Source organism: Pezoporus wallicus, unplaced genomic scaffold (assembly GCF_028554395.1).
Source record: "Pezoporus wallicus isolate ANWC-B61680 ecotype Strahan unplaced genomic scaffold, APGP_CSIRO_Pwel_v1 contig_1181, whole genome shotgun sequence".
Lineage (NCBI taxonomy): Eukaryota > Metazoa > Chordata > Aves > Psittaciformes > Psittacidae > Pezoporus > Pezoporus wallicus.
In genome coordinates, this window is record NW_026641428.1 from 4,738,065 (window position 1) to 4,759,939 (window position 21,875).

The 21,875-nt window shown below is 37.0% G+C and overlaps 1 protein-coding gene across 2 annotated transcripts in view; it reads right to left on the reverse strand.

Moving 5' to 3' along the window:
• Positions 1 to 21,875, reverse strand: part of TLK1 (tousled like kinase 1) — a 70,058-nt gene that overhangs the window by 14,104 nt on the left and 34,079 nt on the right. For both annotated transcript variants that reach the window (XM_057423702.1, XM_057423704.1), the window contains exons 4-12: positions 21,091 to 21,166; positions 17,149 to 17,195; positions 16,698 to 16,784; positions 15,498 to 15,587; positions 14,572 to 14,664; positions 13,316 to 13,426; positions 11,470 to 11,606; positions 10,028 to 10,216; positions 2,625 to 2,691 (exon numbers count right to left, since the gene is read on the reverse strand). In XM_057423702.1, coding sequence (XP_057279685.1) covers positions 2,625 to 2,691; positions 10,028 to 10,216; positions 11,470 to 11,606; positions 13,316 to 13,426; positions 14,572 to 14,664; positions 15,498 to 15,587; positions 16,698 to 16,784; positions 17,149 to 17,195; positions 21,091 to 21,166 — 897 coding nt within the window. The remainder of the gene's footprint in view (positions 1 to 2,624; positions 2,692 to 10,027; positions 10,217 to 11,469; positions 11,607 to 13,315; positions 13,427 to 14,571; positions 14,665 to 15,497; positions 15,588 to 16,697; positions 16,785 to 17,148; positions 17,196 to 21,090; positions 21,167 to 21,875) is intronic.

The following is a 21,875-nucleotide window of genomic DNA, read 5'->3' on the forward strand; positions in this document are numbered from 1 at the left end:
TCGTATTTATGGAATTATTCTAGCTGAAAAGGGAAAAATAATGTTTGGCACCCGATACGTATTTTTTAGTAGCAGTGCCAGCAGAAGGAGTGCCCCACATCATCTCTTGTTATTTTGGCACAGCCTCTTGTACAGCTAAATCGTGAACCAAACTGGAAAACTAATCCTTTTTTTTTTGTTTTTTAAAGCCTCAAAAAAAGATATATAGTTTTTGAAAGAAGGTAGACTAGTTCCCCAATTTATACTGTGACTGCACAACCTGGTGGTACTGATAAAAGCAACAGGTCAGCAAGTCATAGCATAAAGGGCTGGAGGCAGAAGTCATCAGAGGGGAGAGAAAATGCTATAAAGCTGGTATTTTCAAACACTGTATATCATAAAACTACATCCTGAAACAACTATATTTATAAAATCTAAACCACAGATTAAATAACCAGATTTCCAACGAGTTGAGAAGTCCAGACCAGATCATTTCAGTGGATATCCTGAATCCCTCCCCATAAGCTAAGGAAAAAAACCCACTATCCCAAACCAAGACATTAGATGAATCTCTATTCAAAAAATGAAAAATAAATTCCTAGTAATTTAAACCTGGATTAAGTAACACTAATCTGCCAGTAGAGCTGTGTGGACCATTTGTTTTTCCTAACATATAATGTCAAGCTTCTCCCCTCCCAGTTCATAGAATGTTAAACTCTTCTTTTTATTTAAATTTATCCTCTTAAGAGTTCCCTGTTAAATACCCTGAAATGATATGCAGTTCCTCATAACCCAATAGTTTCTTTCTAAAGACCCCAAGCCCTTCTCCCCCCGCAAAAGGCCACACACTTATACACACAAAATTGTCTATGTTCTTCCCAAAGGCTGACAAAAAAATCCATCAGTTATGCCTCTTTCAGGCTTTTTTGTTCATATATTATGCAATTCAGTGGTTCTCAAAATGTGGCTCATAGGCCAATGTTAGTCCAAAGAGAACTGGCTGGTTGCATTGTTTCCAGCTGTTATTTAGGACACTCAGGCTGTGAATACCTTTAAGCAAGAATGAACCAGCTTAGCTGCCTCAGGTCACTGCTATATAAAAGGAAGTGAGAAAACAAGAGCCTCTCTCCAGGACCAAAGTGGCTAGCTGGAAAAGAATTTCCTGGGGAGCAGAAGGAAAAGAAAACTGGTGATGGCAGCATGTACAGGGCACCAAAAATAAGAGCACCAGGAAAGCATCTGGAAAGTGAAAAGGAAGAGGAGCAGACAGCAAAACAGCATATGCAGAGGGAAAGAAGAAAAATAATGTAACCAGCAAAAAAAGCACTAGGGAAGAAATATAGCCATGTAAAAAGAAGATCACAAAATTGTTTTTCTTAGTTAATGACAAAATCTGTATTGCACATACGAATTAAAATGAAAATATCTTAATTATTATTTTCAGATATATTCAAGCATGATTTGCTAAGAAATAACATTTGTTTCCGCTCTGCATTTAGTCAAGTTCCATCTATAGAGAGTACCCCAGCACTGATGCTCAAAGTGAAAAGAAAATTCAACAACTTTGTAACAGCTTCCTTCATATGTCACTTGAAATTTCCATTAGACTTCCAAAAAGTTAAAGTGTGGAAGAAAACCCACAGAACTTCCTGTGGAGCTGGTGCTATTTCTAAAGCATTAGCCATGAAGAACCATGTGGGCAGTCTACTTCACTAGTGCCAAAAACTTTATATGCAGACTCCCTACCACAAATTCATGTACTTTCTTGTCGTATTTTTCAAAACCAGCAGTGTTCCAAAGGGACCCAGTTCAGTTTATTATAGTAGGATTTATAACAGGTGACTTATACAGGCCTGAACAGACTCTTGCAATATTTCAAGGGGAAAAACACTATGACCTTTTTTGACTGAACACCTCAAGAACTACTGCTCAACAGGTAAAGGTACTTTTCTTTCACACTTGAGATATTTCTACCTGCTTCAACTGTCATTTGTTTTCACTCAAAGCTTTCCTTGAAGTTTCTTAATATCATAATTACCTCATTACAAACATTTATTAGAATGATGGGCTTCAAGAAAAAAATATTGGTTTGTTGTTTGCTTTTTTTTTTCCAAAAGTAAAAAACTGAGTAAAATACCTGACTGCAAAAATAACCTAAGATACAGAGAAAAGATTTTCCATAAAAGTAGGAAAATTGTATCTCTGATAAAACTGAAGTGAATGCTGTAGATGACTAAAATTTGATATTCATTCAGAAATGCAATGGTTTGTAAACTGGAGCTTTCTAAAGGTCAAAAACTAACATAAAAAGCCCATATATCAACTTGGCTAACTCTACTTCCTCTGTTCTGAAACAAGAACAGTATTGGTGGCATCGTCACTACTCCCACTGTTAGAAGGATTCAAGGAATCAGTACAGTGTTGCACTGGATGGACTCACAACTACTCCCCTGCACTCCCAGTGCTTATGGCAAGTTGCATAAAAAAACCCCTCCAAACAAATGCAAAAGGAAGTAAAGCCATTATTAGGCATAAAATTGTACAGCGCTTTTAGTGTTATGTTTTCTAATAAGTCAGCTCTCAACAAGCCCTCTCCCGACAGTACTAGTATTTATGGTTTGGAGCATGGGAGACCATATACATACCTTTTTGAGATGTCCTAATCGAAGCTTGAAAATTTCTTCCTGTTCATGATACTCTGCTAGAGTCAAACTAAATAAACAAACCAAACAATCATTTTATATGATGACAAACAAAACAACAGCATTCTTAATTACTACTACAGTAAAAACAGTATCTTATGTTAATTATTTACTACCACGATACTAGGAATACATTTTTGAATCATCTGAACATCCTGGTTTGTAATTTCAGGATCAAAAAATACTTGGAGAATGCCTCTGTCTTTGGTATTCTGGAATATTAACTGCCTCTCCCACTGCACCATTTCTGTTCTCTCAGATTATCTGGATGCATACTGAATCATATCACCATCCCAGTATTTTAGCTGATGCTACTCCACTGCTTGGTTCTCAAATCTTAATGAACCAAAGGATGGAGATCCAGAAAACAACTAGACAAGACTGATAACACTGGATTTTTGATCCGTGATTTAAAGAACACACTGCAAACCCACACATTCCAAGTTCATTAACACCGCATTTTGCATGAGACCACAAATTCAGTTTGGAATCAGAATGCGACTCTTCTTGGTCTCTTTCTGTCTTCCTTTGAAAAAAGATTCCTGGCTACAATTAATTCAGCAGTGTCTGTAGACTTGCTAGGACACAAAGTCAGTTATCATCCAGAAGATTTAGACCGTTCATATGGATTTGCAGCTAAGAAACCCGTGAACTGTATGCAGTGTCCATCTGGCAAATAAACAAAATAGACACGGGAGACAAACTACCAAAGAAAAGAAACCAAAGAGACTTCAAGTTCCAGAAAAGAAACCATATGCGTAGGATGAAGGGGAGCAAGGGATGGGGAAGGAGAAAGAGGTATGGCCTCACAGAAAGGATTCATACAAATCCTTACTAACAAACATTTTGTCGTTTTGCCTAGATCCATTATTTCTTGCATGATGCCAAATTAAAACTAATAGCATAATACATTTTCACAATGTTCATTTAGGGAGTTAAATTATCAACTGGAAGGTAAGTTACACAAAGTGTTTAGAGGGCTATACATACTTTTTATATTGCAAGTCTAAAGAATGAGAGTGCCTTGAGAATCATCATTAGTTTCCCCAACGGTGAGGGATACTGATTCAAACTCCTCTCACAGCAAACGCCAACTTTGGCAAAATTTGCAGAATTCTAATTAACTGCAAGACTTCTTTCTCCCTCTTAAATCTGGATGAAGTTCACCATAGTTTCTGGAATTCTAAACCCTGTATTAATTTGGTGTCAAAAGTTGTTAGTAAAAGGAGTGACTCTTTTGAGGATAAAACCTGCTTGTTCTGAAGCTTTCACAGAGTCCTTTCCTACTCCTGATTTCATAAATACTGAATTTTGCTGCCCCTTCCCTGACTTGGCCAGGACAGAAGATTTCATTGATCAGATATTCTCCATTAATATTAGTGAAATTGCTGGATTCTTTTTTACTACAGCATCTAAATTTCCAAGAAACAGCTTCACAAGACTGATTAGTTCATTAACCTTCTGGTCTATAATGTACAGAAGCCTTTCAGATCAGGTGACAAAAGCACCCATCACCACACCCTGTCAGTATCTGGGAAGGAAGCAATCACTTCTTTCAAAAAGCATCCTGCAAAGTTACCCTGCATCTTTTTTTCCTGTGGGAATGAAAAGCAGCCTTGTAGTCCAGTCAGCAAACATCCCCAAACACTCTGAAGGTGTCACAGTGAGAAAATTTGCCTCTCCAAGAAAGGCAAAAGGTCCCTTAGTACCAGATTTTGGAACCAAATGTTTATACTCTCTTCCTGGGTTTAGACAGTTTACGCCACGTCTTAAAAGAAGAGGCATTAAAGCAAATATGAAATGGGGTGTCTCAATACCTAGGAAAGCTGGCAATGCATTCCCTGTACAGTGTGAACAACAGCAAGAAACCCAAGAAAGCAATGTTGTAATTCCTGCTCTAATACATCTGCTAGACGTACCGAAGAGAATATCAAGATCACGTGAAGCAACACACAGCAGCATCCCTGTCACTTTTTCAATACTTCTACTCAAACAGTGAGCTACTCTAACATGGATTAAGTTCTCAATCAAAAGGCAAAGGATCAATGCCAATGTATATGAGTTTGAATATTATTCTTTCCAGATTCCTGTCTGCAGTATAAATTACACGCTTCTGAATTTCCAGAAATGCAGATAGTAACATTTGTCTTTCTTAGGAAGAAAAGACATTGAATACAAAGTTTATGATATGACCTTCTAGAATTTTCAATGAATACTGAGAGCCCTAAAACCAAGGCTCCCTTGGAAAACTAACATAATAAAGAAAATGTGGTCCTTTTAATAAAACCTCAGTTATCTACACAGAATCATGACAAAGTGCCTAGACAGCTTTAGCAAGCCCTGCCTTCCAAAAAGTTCTTAAATAGCCCCCTTGAGCATACAGCACAACAGAGAGGTCATATTGAAAACATTAAGATGCAAAGTCACTCTTTCCATGTTTCCATGCTATATCCCAATAAATGACTGTTTTCCATTTTCTATTTCCTTACAAATCTAACTCTATTAGAGGCACAGCATGATTCACAGCAATTTGAAACTGTTGTTACTGACCACCACACTTTGGAGAAGGCATATAAAATGCTGAACTGCAGACACAGTTTTTGGATTTTGTTTGTTTACTTACGAAAAACAAAACTTTATTCCCTCATATTCATAAACATTTACTCTTTTTAGGAGTTTTCTGCTTTTTATCTATAAATATACTGGACTTCATATGCCTATTATTAAAATAGCACACAACAACCAGCAGTAAAAGAGCAACACTGTGCATGCTGTCTGCTTTCTGGCCAAGGGCCACCACCCCACTGCACAGGATGAACACAACCAGCCTAGAGACTGCTTACCATCAGCACATTGCTTCCCACCTGCACGTTCCTACACCTTTTGCAGAACAGTGGCAAGCTGGAGGCACCTTCTGAGAACACAAGTCACCTATCAGACCATCCTTTCTCACAGAAGGGGTTGTTCCTCTATCACCTGAGACACACAGGTGTTGGATGTAGAGGAAGAACGGTTGAGGAGCACAGGTGCGGGACACTGGACAGAAACAGGCTGCTGCCAATGAACCTAGTGAACTTTAGCTGGATAGCCAGGCTTGAGGCTAACCTGAGGAGCACCAGGAAAGAAAGGCAGCTGTGAGCAGGTTGCACGAATTAATCTGGTAACAATCTGGTCCTGACCGTGATCTTTTCTGCTCAAAATTACAGTGCAATAAATGCTGATTTTAACTGTCTACAGCCAAACAAGCTATCATACATATGCAATGGATTCCTAAAATTCACCAAAAAGCACTGGACATACTTGTGCATGTAGTGTAATTTTCCAGTGACATGTAGGGCCACAGTGTGCCACCTCCACTTGTCATTGAAAGGCCAGCTTTCCTGGCCTGAAACACTTTTTTTTTAATTAGCAAAAATAGGCTTTTCAGTTGTTTAACAGTGTTAAAGCCAAATTGCAAAGGCCTTGACATATTATGCATGGGTAGACATAACCAGTCTTCTCTGCACTTCTTCCTTACATGTTCAGACAAAACCTTCTCTTCATCAGAGACTGTAGCAACAGGAAAAGGCAGAAGGGGTTTAAACAGAGGAAGTTCAGGCTAGATATAAGGAAGAAGTTCTTCACTGTGAAGGCGATGAGGCACTGGAACAGGTTGCCCAAAGAACTGATAAATGCTCCATCCCTGGCAGTGCTCAAAGGCCAGGCTGGACAGAGCCTTGGGCAACACAGTCTAGTGTGAGGTGTCCCTACCCATGGCAGGGGGCTAGAACTAGATGATCTTAAGGTCCTTTCCAACCCAAACCATGCTATGATCAAAACACTGTTATTACAGGGCACAGACAAAACAAACAACCCAACAAAACAGCCTTCAGCTCCTTGGTTTTCATGACAATCAAGCCTGGCACATTTACAACCATCTCTACTCCCTCCTTTTTCCAGTTGAAAAATCATCATGGATACACAAGTGCAGCCATGCCCCAAACAACCATACACACATCCAGTATAAGTTTTTTGCTACAATCTCTGAAGTGCCCCTTTTGTGGCCTCTTGGTCCAGCCTTATTCTCACGCAAGTTCCTTGAATTTCTGCAAGGACAGGCTGACACTGACCAAGACAAAGCCTTCCATGAGGTCTTTTCACCCATTGTTTCTATGTTAGCCTTAGAAAGAGACTGCCTCAGGAAAGGAGGAATTTGCTTGTCCTGTAAAGCCCAGACACATTGTTGGCACTTCAGCCTGAAAAAGTTTCTGAAAATATTTTTATTTGTTCCATACAGAACAGAATGCTCCCTCTAAATGATGCATTTTTTCAGCTACAGTAACAAACTGCCAGCTCCCTCTGCTCCCCTATTCCAAATTGCATGCAGGGACAAGGAAAGGACGCATGCAGACTCCAACAGAGGAACTGGGAAGTAGAGGCGACTGTGAAGTAAATACGAGTGACATGGCTGAAGCTGCACAGAAAGGACTAAACCCACCTAAACTAAATAAAACATTACTCCTAGAAATAATTGTCTAGTGAGATAAGAACTGCTTCCAAAAAGCAAGGACTAGCATTTTAATCTCTCAAGTCTCAAAAAAATTTGGAATAGAGTTCCCAAACAGATTTTTCCAGGGCTAAGGCAGTAACCCCTACTTCAAATAAATGTCTAGGTCTGGGTTTTTTGTTTTATTTTGTGGGGGTTTTGTTTGTTTTTTTTTGGGGGGGGAGGGGGGTTTGTTGTTTGTTTGGGTATTTTTCTTTAAATATATTTCAATTTATTTCTTTCATGTAAGACTAATAAAATTACTCTGCTCAGTAGAACAGAGATCTCTCAAAACCAAAACTAGTTTTTAGTTTTGGTTTGGGCCACAAAAAATGGAAAGAATGATGGAAAACCAGGACAATGTTTAGACTCATCTGTTGCATGTTATTTAAACACCAAACCCACCATTCACTCATAGAACACTGGCAGATGGCCACTTTTACACTAGCAACTTCAGTGCAAATATTTTGCTTTTAAATTCCTACCAGAGACCATAATATATTCAGCAAAACGACAACAATGCTCTTACTAAGAATGCCTCAGGCAACACCTTCAATCCATTTCACCTGTTTTCAGAAAGGGCTTCAATAATACTGCTTGTTACAAAGCTACAGATCATTTTGTCTTGTCAATACCTGCAGCTGGAAACATTTTCTAAGACAAACAACTCAGTAGCAGAGACACTTGTTGCTAACAACTGCTAGCAAGTTGTTTATTTCAAAAAGATCTGCCTAATCACTTGCATATACATTGTACTAATTTACTGCTGGTTTACTTCATCAATCTCAAGCAGCTCTGCATTTCCCCATGCCTTATATAAAAAAAACCCTTTCCTTTTGGCTCTACTAATTAATATGACGACTTTCAAAGTAACACAGAACAGTGATAAGCACAATGTAATAGGAGGGATGAAAAATCTACTCTAAAATGGAAGTGCACAATTATTGTTTTATGAAAATACACGAGTCATCACATACTACTATACAAAATTGTAATGAACCCTAAATACAAACATTTAAAAAACCCTTCCAAGTAAAGGCCTAAGAGCATGATGCAGCTAAACAATTCTGTGATCTTGGCCACATCAGAGACCTTCTCAAAGATCTCAAACAGAACTTATAAGCTTATCACTTAGGCAAGCAACCTCTATCTAGATTATATAATGTTCAAATTAGGAAGCTTAAAGGCATACCAGCTTTGATTCAGTAACAGCTTACATTTATGCTAGCATTAGATACAAAAGGGCAATTCTGATAGTTCTCACAGCAGCTCCATGAGCAGCAAGCATTTTCATGTGCCCCTTAACATGGAACTGGTTAAGCCGAATTTTTTAGTCATTTGGAAATTATTTAAAACTGCCCAACACCAGAAAATATTCAGAGGTCTATTATCAGGAATTAATCTTGTCCTACTTAACAATTAGAACATGTCTTCTGTATTTTTTTCCCAAATGCGTATTTTGTCATCTCCTAAAGCAGCAATGAGATTATAGAAAATTTAACATGAATGAAGACATGGCCAAAGGCTGTCAAATTAAAAGTTCTGTTTCAGATCTTTCCACTACTTACATGTTACCGTTAATAAGAGGTATTGCATTCAAACAAAAAGGTATTTTTAACATGACAGTAATCTTTACCATACTATTCAGAAGTACTAATGTAGGCACTAATTACTACTAAAGAAACAATTTGAGTGATAACTCTTCACCTCTCTACCAAAACACACACGTAACACTAATCCGGATTTGTTTACATTTCCAGCCTTACTACAGTATTTTAATGATATTTTTGTCACAGCCAATTTCACAATGAGAACTTTAAGAATGATGCATTATGCAAAATATATGCAGCTGTCCTCAAACTGACTGTTCAAATGTATTTATTTTTCAGATCTAACCAGAGTAATTTATTTACCCGCCATCCCCAGAGGTATAAATTACTACCTCCACAAGTAAAAGGTGACAGATGACTGTGTTCAACACATGTACCCTACTTCTGCAAAGTAACACAGATTAATTTGTCAGTTTTTTAACCCTAGTTATTTCCTTTTTATTTAAGCTGACTAGGAACAGACACGCTATCAGCTGCAGCTTCTTAGCATCACGGACAATAACTAGTATCTCCAAGCAGCAACTTCTTAAAATACTCAAATTAGATGTCAAGAACACATCTGTCTGTGCCTTGAATTATGCCATTTCTGTCTGCACAAAAAAAAAAAAAATCACTTGAAAAAATGGAGAATTTTTTGATAGCTCTCAATTTTTATTTTTAAATGGAAAAAACCCCACATTGTCAATATGTGAGGTGGGATCAGTACCTTCTGACAGTTGCTCTCAAGATCTAGCATTCAGAAGGGGAAAAGAACGTTCTTTTCCATTTGTTTGTAGACACATGTCTTCAAACACTGAAGGCTGAAAAAAGCTTTTGTTGTCAGCTAAAGTCTCTTATATGAAAAATGAAATGATCTCTAACTAAAGAAGAGGCTCCTAAACCAATGTGGATCAAAGAAAGTTCAATAGGTATCAATGACACTGCAAGAGTAGGAAACCATATAATAAGGACTCTTCTAGATCAGGAAAACAGAAGAAACATTGCATAAACACAGAATGGGCCTTTCTCTGATGACTTTACCAAAAATAAATTGGGTGATTGTGCGACATCTTCATAGGCAGTGGTGCAAATTTCCCTAACATCAGCAAGTCCTCAGTGAGAATATAGCTGCTGAATATACCGAGTGTCTTTTTATGCTGTTATTTGAATAGAACTCACACAGACAATATCTGAGAATTTATGTAAAAGACTGATTGAAATGTTAAACTTACAGCTGTGGTAAATTGGGTCTAACAAAGGGATCGTTTTCTGCCCCATTCACAGCTTTATTTTTCCTCTGCTTGGGTTCAGAATTGGCAGATGGTGCCTGAGAATTATTTGTAGTTGGAGGCTTTCGCTTGGCCAGGAGCTTTCTTTGCCTTTCAATGTCTTCCCTTTGTTGATTCACCCATTCTTGCTGCCTGTAAACCCCAAAAAAAACTTTATTAAAGGTTCAGCATTTTGCACTTTTTAAAGAACTACCTTTGCAACTGATAAACCATAAAGAAATTTATAGAACATTTACTGCACATATGAAAATATTTCCAAGGAAAACAAACATCAATGCTCTTCATGAGGTGGAAAAATTTTGCTAGTTTTGGCACAATTTAATTTTGAAATGTGTTGTTGGGTTTTTTGTTGTTGTTGGGGGTTATTTTGTTTTTAAGTGTTACACATGATTTCTGTATTAGAAAAAAACAAAAGTATCTGAGCTGGTAGATACCTCCTTTTATGCCACCAAAAGAAATGTAATAGAGCGTACTTGATTTTTAGGCCAAATACTTCATTTTATCTGATCAATCCCAAATAAATCATCATCTTGGTTGTATGGTAAAAAAATCACAGGTCTTATGCAAAACAGGTATACAGATAGTTTTTAAGACTCTTAAAAAAAACAACAAAAAACAATGCCCTAGGCAATCATATAATGTTAAGACTATGCAATGCCCTTTGAAAACGAAAATCTTGCTGTCTTACTTTTATATTTTTATATATATCTATATATACACATACATCTATATACATCTCCAAAGACTGAATCAGACTTGTTACTGAAGAACACCTTTTTAGGCCTTGATAAATTATTTCACCATAATCCCAATGTTCTCCTAGAGCCCTTTTCCTTGGCTCCATCTCTGCTGAAATGCCTGTTGCAGCAGCTCTTTTCCAGGTGGCTGCTCTTCCCCATCCACTTGCACTAGACCACACCTGAGGCTGCCAGATTTGTCACTCCTTCTTCATGGCACTGAGGAGCAGGATGCCTGAAAAAGCTGCTAGAGTGATGGATGCACAGGCAACACCTATGTGACTAGTGAGAACTTCACAGACCTCATATGCCCCAATGATCACCAGTGATACACAGTTAGCCGCCTGAAAAACCACCAATTTAGTTTTATAGCTCTTTCTACCAGCTCAGCGGAATAATCATGTGCTGCGCATTTAGTACACTCATGCTTTTCTAAGGATAGTTAAAAATCGAGTGAAACAAAGCTGTCTTTCAAGGGAACCCAGCTTAGTACTCCATAGTTCTGCACTGTATTCTCAGTCTGCAAAAGGCAAAGCAAAATACAACATATGAAAAGCTGCTCCAATCCTAGAACCTTAGTAATAAAAAAAAATCCACTAGAGGGAACTAACAATTAGTGAGAATCTTAAGAACATAGCATGGACTAACTTCACAAGATTTTGAAATGCAAAGCCATCTGTCCACTGTTCAGTAAACGAAGCACCATGACGAACTGTTGTAAAATGCCCCAGGCGTAATCTGTCTTGCATGCTCTTCTCTCTGCTTGCCAGCTTTTCCTGTGTGCTCTAAGAAAACAACAAAAAGAAAATTCATATGTGGCAATATAAAGTGTTCAAAAAGCCAGTAAAACACTTCTTCCCCTCAAGCAAGTTTCTAAGGGTGGGATAAAAGGAGAGTAGATAAAAATACCTTTTATTACTTTATTTAATTTATTCTTATTTCTGTAGAAGGTCTAAAGTTGGCAGTTGTCAGAACTGGTACCAATGGTGATTTGTGCCAACAAAAAGAATAACCTGAGTTTGACTCAGTTTTTCTATGAAGTTCGCTGTTCTTTATAATTAACAAAATATTTTACTTGCAAGTACAGCAAAACAGCTAGAGCATCAGCACTGTACATTAAAAGTATGTCTGTACATGTCTATCATACTAATTGAGCCTGATCAGGTAACACAAAGACTGCACTTACTACACTTAACCTGGAAAGTCCCTTGACAGAGCATCTATGTTATCACCTGTACCAAATCGAGTGAGTTCAGGAGCCTCTATGTAGAAATGCACTGCAGGTAGACTTAACCTGCAGTAACAGAAGCAGATGCCCTTTTCAGAACCAGTCACTACTACCACAAGCATCCTTGGGATGTAATAGATAACTCAGTCTGCCTAGTCTGCTTCAGCACAAGAAGAGGGAGCACTAAGAGCACTGCTGATGGACAGAAGCTCCTTTAATTGTTACAAACACTTGCTTCCTCATAAATGTCTATGGCCCAAAATTACACACGCACTCACACAAAAAGAAAGGAAAAAATGAGAAGAAATTGAAGTGAGTGAGGATCTTTGTGCAAACAGATTTCTAGACTGAAAAGGGCACCTGTATGACCTTTCATGAAATATGGCCTATTTCAATACCTCAGTTAAAAGCTGCTCACCTACCATCATGCTGATCAGATCTGATGCTTCTTTTCCCTGCATTCCCCTCATACTGGAACTTAAAAAGGACTGCAATAATTTATTTATGGCCTGCTAGTGAGGAAATTCCCCCTGTTCCTCCAGCAGACCAGTTTGTGGCCTTGTATCTGACAGCAGTATCTGTTAGTGTTAGGGAAGAGACCTGGCTGCTTACATTAAACTTTTTTGTATCCTGATTTTAATAAACTGATTTTTCTTTCACTTTTTGTTATTTTTTTATTTTATTTTGAAGAACAGGGAGTTAAACAAACATCCTTACCTTCTAAGAAATCGGTGCTGGCTTAAATGTAACTGGCATTAGACTTGGAATAAACATTTATTTCACAGGAGTATGAATGTAAATGGTCACCTTCATTTCCTTGCTTCCATTAATTCAGAGCTAACATAGCATTTAATCATTGTACGTGAAAAATTATCTCAGCCACTTAAGTGTCTCTCAAAGAGATTTTATCTGTCTCCTCTCTACAACAAATTATATTCAGAATTATTTTCATCCACTGTAATCTTATTCTGACAGGTTGTCCAGATAATTTGCCACATGCTAAATTCTTATCATTTTTGCTTTCTTAGATCGGAATTACTTGGGGAAAACCCTCCTTCAATTAAAAGAGGCACATTTTCCACAACCTGAAAAGAAAGGCTCAATATTTTATTCTGCCTATTTAGGCTTATAAAAACCCTTATTGCCAGATAGAGACCATGCACACAAAGTTTCAGAATCAGAGACTAATGTGAAGAAGAGAAAATGAAGGAATTATAATGGAGTGCTTCAGTTTTTAATCAAAGATTTTAAAAGCAGTAAACTTACCTTTTCAATAAGAAGCTTCTTGCTCATTGAAATACATTTGTTTAATCTTTCTTTATATTTTTCAAGTAGTTTTTGTTGTTCATCTATTTGTCTTCTAAGATCACAGTTAGCCTAACACATACATACAAAATACAAAAAGATATATGGAAAAACTGTTTTTTTTAAAATCAGCTGTCATAGAAAATAAACATTTATCTTCACATGACTGAAGGAACATGCATAAACATAATACATATATATAAAATCAATATATATGCAAAAACCTCATTTAACAGATCTATCCCAACTTGTAGAAGGATGCCTTGCTTCCTTTTTTATTTCCTTTACACTGAGCTGCAGTCTCTATCACAGATCACTCAACATATAGATAATACGCAAAAGCATTGTACTGATCACATTTCTAGTCCTCCACTGTTAAACTGAAAGTTTAATTTTAGCTCTGGATCCTTTACACCTGACTGCTGAAGTCATGTGAAATCCTAACTTTTAAAAAGGAAACAAGAAGTTCACAATGATGAAAGTTTCAATTATCTGAGTAGGAAGTTAAATAAGTTCCCTACGTTCCAATTATATTTAAATTGTTACCTTAAAAAGCACAGCAATATTATTTTGTTTAAAACTACTGATTTTTTTTTTTTTTTTTAAGGTTAGGCTTGTCTATTCCATACTGTTGAACATGTGCTAGAAAAACCTACATGAACAGGTTAATACGTGTATACTTGTTTACTCGTTAGCACTAAATAGGCTATAAGTTGTGAATAGTGTTTTTTATTTCATATTTCTGTGTATTGCCTAACACTTCTTTCAAGAGCATAAGCATTCATTTTTTTTTCTGTCCCACTGATAACTGCTATTCACAATTAGGACAACAAAACCACTGCCTGTTTTGTGAAACTGTATTATGAACTTAAGGAATTAATCAACTGCCTGCAATACAGCAGCAGTTTTCTTTGTACCTTCAGAAAGTCTGCAAAAATATTTAATCATTAACAAGCTGTAGCACAGAAGCATTAAAAAAACAAAACCAAACCAAACCCTTATGCATTTCATTTGACAGACTTCTTGGATTTTCGGGGAAAAAAAAACCCAAACAAACCCAAACTCCAATACAAAATTAAAAACTCATTTCACCTTTTAATTTAGGTAAGTCAAGGGTAATTTTTAAATCCAAGGTTATTCAAACACTTAAAACATTTGCCTCAGATTGACTGTCTGTTGTTCTGAATAAATATCTTTACCCCATGTCTAACACTTACCCTGAGTAAGTCATCTATACGACCTTCTTTCTTTTCCAAGTCTTGACTTTTATTACTTTCTAGTGCAGCTAATTTCAGCATTGTGAGATCAGTCTAAAAAGAACATTTTGAAATATTTATCCTTTCCTTTAACAATTACAGCATTATTTTTCTCATGCTTGTTATGCAGAGAAATAAACTGCTTTAAAACATTTAACAAGACCAGCACATCTTATTTTCATGTGTTTTGAAAGTGACATAGACGGCTCTTAATCAAAACTGCTTTCCCTCTTCATGAGTATGACTGTGAACTGTCACGACAAACCACCAACAGTGTTAAAAGATTTCACCACTAATGGAAAAGTTATTGTTCACAAAAAAGCATATAAAACAGGGCACAAATGTAAGTGTCAGCTAATTGCTTTAAATTCTCTCTATCTGGTCAACATGTGAAGTAGACTTTTCTGACTAACTTGTGAAAGATAGACTAGATCATGTCATAAATGACAGAGAGGATAAAACAGTTGCTTTTGGCTTTTAAAACTCATGACAGAACTATATCTTGATCATTCTGATCAGCAACTCATTTTTCTTCTTCAATGTCATATTTTAAATGCAATATGACAACAGCAGCTGTCACTTCAAATACTGCCTGAAAGAGCAGTCTCTACTGAGATCACACAATGCTTGAGTAAAAGCCTTCCAATGACATGGTCATCTAACTACTCATGGAGTGCAACACTGGCAGCAGAGCAAGTGCAGAATACAAAACTAATCAGAGATTTAAATTATGAACTGCTGAACTTAACAGAGAAATGCTTTGGTGGACTGTAAAAAGCAAAGCTTTTGAAAGCCTTTAAGAGTTCAGAAGAAGCTGACAAAGAAATGTATCAGTTTTTTTCCACAGTCTGAAGTGATACAGGACAGCTCTACTCAAAAATAGTTACCTGAGTAATTTTAAAAGATAACTGCTTTGGTTGTGTGACAGGGTGGTCCCCAAAAGCTAATGAAGTAGGAGAAGGACTATTCTGTCGAACCTGGAATATATGAGAACAAAGTATTTTAGATAGAATTGTAATAATTATGAACACAGCCTTGTTTACAACTCATGGCAAGAAAATCAGATAGAATAAAGAAATAAGGTATCCTTATTAAAGAAAATACTACTTGGAGTACTGCACTGAGAGCTATCACTACGCTGTAATACATCACTTGTAGTTGAGAAAGGATGCAATATATTCTCTGAGAAAACTAAAGATTGTCACTTTTGGGAAACAGACCGAAAGATTTAAAACAATACAAGACTAACATAAGGTGATGTTAGACTTACACAGACTTATTTTTCTGATTCTAAGCTTTCACAACCCAAAAATAATGTGAGTTATTTTTGGAGTGGTTATTTTCCATGGGAGAACCACAAAGGGGAAGCTAGTGTTGATCATGACACAAATCCTGTTAATAAAACTTTCCAAAATCCACCAGTTTGTGTGAATAAGACCGTCTTCAAGCCAAATTCTACATTCTGTATTACACTCCATACTGCTAGCAAGAATAAGATGATGCTTTAAGTTGAAAGTATGTGACACAAAAGCTGAGGTCTACCAGCAGAGAAAACAAATCCCTTTTGTAACTGGCAGAATCTGTTTGGCAATCTAGAATCACATGTGGATATGCATAACACTGCAATTGTGCATATGAGGAAGAAAACAATTAATTAGCATAAAAAGTGAAGAGAAGTTTAAAAGGATACAGGCAAATCAGGTGCCAGTTACTAAAAAACTTACAATTTATCAAAAACTGAGCTTTTAAAGTCCCAAGTTAGGGGTCTAGTTTCTTCATAAGTAACAAAAATCGTCCCCTTTGTATGAAGTTTCTAAATAGGTGTCATTAGAGCATTTTAACATTTATTCAATATTTTACATAATTACTTTGAATTTAAAAATGATGTTTTAGAAAAAAAGTCTTAGCATTAACAGAAAATTTAAGTTTTAATATTTAATTTGATCTTTTTTTTTCCCATTGAAGTAATGAACATCTTCCCAGGATTCCCTACTTTCAAAACTCTTCCGCTGAATATAATTATTTTCAATTATGCTACTTTTAGACTATCGAAGTTTCTCCAGCAGTTAAGAAATTCACAGACTTACAGAAGAAGGAGCGGAATGTGAATTCTGAGGAGATCGGATTGCAGGAGGTACGCCTCGCACTGGACTAGAGCCGTTTCCACCTTGGTACTGCAGAGAAGACGGAGCACTCCAATTAGTCAATCTTATTATCAAAATACGTTAAACATCTACTGAATGATACAGCTCATGTGTACACAAGACTTGTAAATCAGATTGTACTACTTTTAGTAGTGCGGTATCTGGCAATTTAAAAAAAGCATGAAAGAAAATGTTTTTTGTTTTTTAGCTCAGGTTGCAACAAGAGACAGTGCATCTCTACTTTAATGTTTAATACTTGCAAACATACATAAAGAAAAGAAACCATTCTCTCAAGAGGCTTCTCCATTACAAACAAAAATCCTTTTAACATAAAAAAGTGCTAAAAGTACATTTTAAAGCTCAAGAAAGTTTTACAAACACACAAAAGCCTTACCTCAAAATAGTCGCTAATCTTGTGACCACGTCCCCCAATATTCTTTCCTGAAAAAAATATATCAATGCATGTTAGAATTAAATACTTATAGATGTGTCTTACATTTTTACCTATAATGTAATTATAGCAAGTCTTACCACTTGTTAATTGGTTTTCTTTGATGTGCTACTATTTGATCTCCTTATGTAGATAATTAAGGCATTTGCCACAACAAAGATATTTGCATATTCCATTCATTGAGAAATCAGAAATTAAGTCACACTTCAATTCCTAAACCAGATTAACACAGATTCAGCAGTAAGCTTAGACCTCTTCCAGATAAAAGGAAACTCATCTCTCATCCTACAGATCAAACCTTTAGCTTCAAGTCCTTCCCCTTTTTAAGCACTATCTCAAAGTTCCTTAACTTCCAAAATACCAAATTATCCGAGTTTACTAACATTATATGATCCAGGTGAGTCCCTGTGCCCAAATGTCCAGCCCAAGTGCCAGTTAACAGTGAGGGCATGGAGGATGACAAGTACTTACATTCCCCCCAACCTGATCATGAATTGATTAACTCTCAGGGTTAACTTGGGAGATAAAAGAGCTGAATGAGAGAGTAGAATTTCTTTTATCTTAATCAGTATTGAGACTTGAGGAGCATCAATGTGAATGAATCTTTTTTCAATTACCTATATGTGGCATTCCAGAGATTGCACCAATGCTTTTACCCAGTGGCATAAATGCTTTCATCTATTTGGCCCTAAGATGACTGATAAATCTTAAGGCTGTCTCTTGTATAGGTGAGACTACTTGTTAGGATATACAGACTATTGTTCAAAGCTTTTTCCTTTATAGAAAAAAAAAAATGTTTTGATGAATTAAATCATCAGACATAGGTCCAAAAAAGTAATTTTGGACTATTTAGTAAAGATTTCAAAACACTTCTGTAGTTTCAGCTCTAAAGAATTCTTTCTAGTCCAGTATGCTGGCACTGCTGCTAACTTTGTGTCACTAAGAAATATCACAAAGAAACAGAAGTATTTGGCAGCCCATTTTGTGTCAAGACTTTTAACAGAAATATTTAGGTAAACAATTACACACACACAGTATCACAGTATGCTAGAGATTGGAAGGGACCTCGAAAGATCATCTAGTCCAATCCCCCTGCCGGAGCAGGAACACCTGGATAATTCAAGCACTTAGAACAGCACACACATGACTCCTCCAGTAGTTGCCCTGTTAGTGTTCATATTGCTGCTACTGTCCTTCAGCCAGTTCTTTACCTACTCTGTAATTCTGCATTTCTGTCTTCATGCTTAATTCTCATATATCACTTTATCAAATTAAAATTTGCTTTCACACAGATAAATGAAGACAAGACTGCATTCCCTTTTAGTATAGAAAAATCTATTCTATATCATGTTACAGAACTCCACACTGAAGAAATATATAAAAATATTTTGGCACAGCCAATTACGAATAGATTTACACTGATTTTATCCCACTTCCAATTACGGCTGTGCTGTAAATGATACCTTGCGTCAACAGTTATGGCTTATTTTGCATATCACAAAGTCAAAATCCTAGGTATGCAATATAAAAGAGAGAGAACTCTTGAAAATAAGAACAACAGTGGTATTTGCTGTACTTCCACTGTCCTGTATGTACCGCTCCAATATGCTGCAGTTTCCTAGGCTAGCTCCTTGAGAACACTGCTATGCAGACTATTCCATTTCACTGCGGTTGACGGTAAAATAGCAATTATAAGACACTATTATAATGTTGTCTATGACAAAAAGTTCCTAAAATTTCTATAATCTCTAATTTCAACTTTCATTGGTAGCAGGAAGGATAAGCTTCTAGAACAATGGAAGTAGGAAATTTCATTCAAGTTCTTCAAACAAAGCAGGTCTCTGAAGCAACACTTACAAAGAAATTAATTTTAGTCGAACTACATAATTCTTCTACTAATAGCATGTTGCATCATGAAGACTTCCAGATATGAAAAGTGATGGAACACCTTATCCTTGGTGCCATCTTAAGGCATATCAAGGATAAGAGAGTTATGAGGGGCAGTCAACATGGCTTCACCAAGGGGAAGTCATGCTTGACCAATCTCATAGCCTTTTATGAGGAAATAACACGGTGGATGGATGATGGCAGAGCGGTGGATGTGGTCTACCTTGACTTCAGCAAAGCATTTGACACAGTCTCCCACAGCATCCTCACAGCTAAATTGAGGAAGTGTCATCTGGATGATCAGGTAGTGAGGTGGACTGTGAACTGGCTGAAGGAGAGAAGCCAGAGAGTTGCAGTCTATGGGGGGGAGTCTAGTTGGAGGCCTGTATCTAGTGGAGTGCCTCAAGGGTCAGTACTGGGACCAGTATTATTTAATATATTCATCAACGATTTAGATGAGGGAATTGAGTGTACCATCAGCAAGTTTGCTGATGACACTAAACTGGGAGGAGTGGCTGACACGCCAGAAGGCTGTGCTGCCATCCAGCGAGACCTGGACAGGCTGGAGAGTTGGGCAGGGAATAACTTGATGAAACATAACAAGGGAAAGTGTAGAGTCCTGCATCTGGGCAGGAACCAGGTTCCAGTGTAGGTTGGGGAATGACTTGTTACAGCAGTGTAGGGGAGCCCACACTGTGCCCTTGTGGCCAAGAAGGCCAATGGCATCCTGGCGTGTATTAGAAGGGGGATGGTTAGTAGGTCGAGAGAGGTCCTCCTTCCCCTCTACTCTGCCCTGGTGAGACCCCATCTGGAATATTGTGTCCAGTTCTGAGCCCCTCAGTTCAAGAAGGACAGGGAGCTGCTGGAGAGAGTCCAGCGCAGGGCAACGAAGATGATTAAGGGAGTGGAGCATCTCCCTTATGAGGAAAGACTAAGGGAGCTGGGTCTCTATAGTTTGGAGGAGACTGAGGGGTGACCTTATTAGTATATATAAATCTATAAAGGGGGAGTGTCATGAGGATGGAGCCAGGCTCTACTCAGTGGCAAACAATGATAGGACAAGGAGTAATGGGTACAAACTGGAACACAAGAGGTTCCACTTAAACTTGAGAAGAAACTTCTTCTCAGTGAGGGTGACGGAACACTGGAACAGGATGCCCAGGGAGGTTGTGGAGTCTCCTTCCCTGGAGACATTCAAAACTCACCTGGACACATTCCTGTGTAACCTTATCTAGGTGTTCCTGCTCTGGCAGGGGGATTGGACTAGATGATCTTTTGAGGTCCCTTCCAATCTCTAGCATACTGTGATACTGTGATATCTGAAGTGACATTTCCTAGCTCAGTTAGAAACCAAAAAAAGCTAATACAGATGTTATCAAAACTATTTCCTCTCCTCTTTTGATGAATTTTTTATTTTGAAGTTAAATTTACACCATTCCTTACCCAAAAGTTGTATCAAAGAGAGGACTGACAAAAACTGTGCTTTGTAAATACAAAATCAGAAATCAATCTCATCCTGATTTCCCCAACCCTTTAGACAACTACCTTATCCATAGAAAAGAAAGAGTAAGATTAGATTTTTAAATATACTTGAAAAACAAGCAATCAGTTATTATAATCCACAATTCTCTTTCCCCCTTACCCCCTTACCTCACCTACTGAAAAGAAATACAAACCACAAAGGTAACTCAAAGATGAGAAGAGCTTCTACAGTTCTTAAAAGGTGTACTGAGTTGTATCATAGCTGCAGGTTGCACACATATTAGTGCACAATTCCTACAGGTAATCATCAGCCCAGTTCAGGTTTTACTTGCCCATGCCTTCCAGTGACAAATGAGGGCAGAGGGGAGAGGATATGTAATTTAACTTCCAAAACGCAACACCTTTCTTATGCAAGCAAAAATACAGATCTTTTAAGGCTAAGAGTGAAAACTCTGTGCATTATAATTTGACTAAATACATGTAGTAACTATTTAATTAATTTAGATTTTAGTTTACCTTGGCTGCTTTCACTCTGAGTGTCTGCTTTTCTTTTTCTTCCTCTGGAAGGTTCTGACTGTTTCTTCTCTGGAGTCTACAAGCAACAAAAAGAACATGATTCAATAGCAGCTCTATTTATTTATTTTATTGCTATATTATTGTGAAGTAAATGTAAATCCTCATTCATAAAACATGATTTCACAATTCAGTAGGGATGTAATTTCAGATTATAGTTGAAGCAGATAATAATGATCCTTGGTCAATCAGATAAATATAAGCTAGAAAAGATATTTAAGAAAGTGAGAAATAATTCTTAATTAATTTCCCAGAGGCAATTCTACATATCAATTGTTAAGCAATTATACCTTTTCATCCATTGTGGGGTTTATGAACACCCAATTTGGTTTCACCATGGCTACATTTTACCAATATCTTTGTATCTTTGTTTCTGGGTGTTTTAAAGCTCCGTACTTAGGGAAATAATCTGATTTACAATAGTGGTGTTTTCTAAGCTTTGTCATGCTGTAAAAACAAAGTCCTAGTGCTTCGATAAGAAGCCAATAATGTTATGCATTTTCAGAAGTGCAGGAGTCATGTCCAAACTAAAATAAACTGCAGATTTCTAGAATCTGTTTAGGATTAAAAAAAAAAAAAAAAAAGAGCAATTTCTCAAAATTTGAGTATCCGCTTGGAAAGTATCGCCATCTCCACCCCCTTATATTTGTATCTCAAGAAGGTAAAAAAAAAAAGCATCAGTGGTAAGTGAAAAAATCCAGACCTGTTAAATTTTTAATCCAGAAATA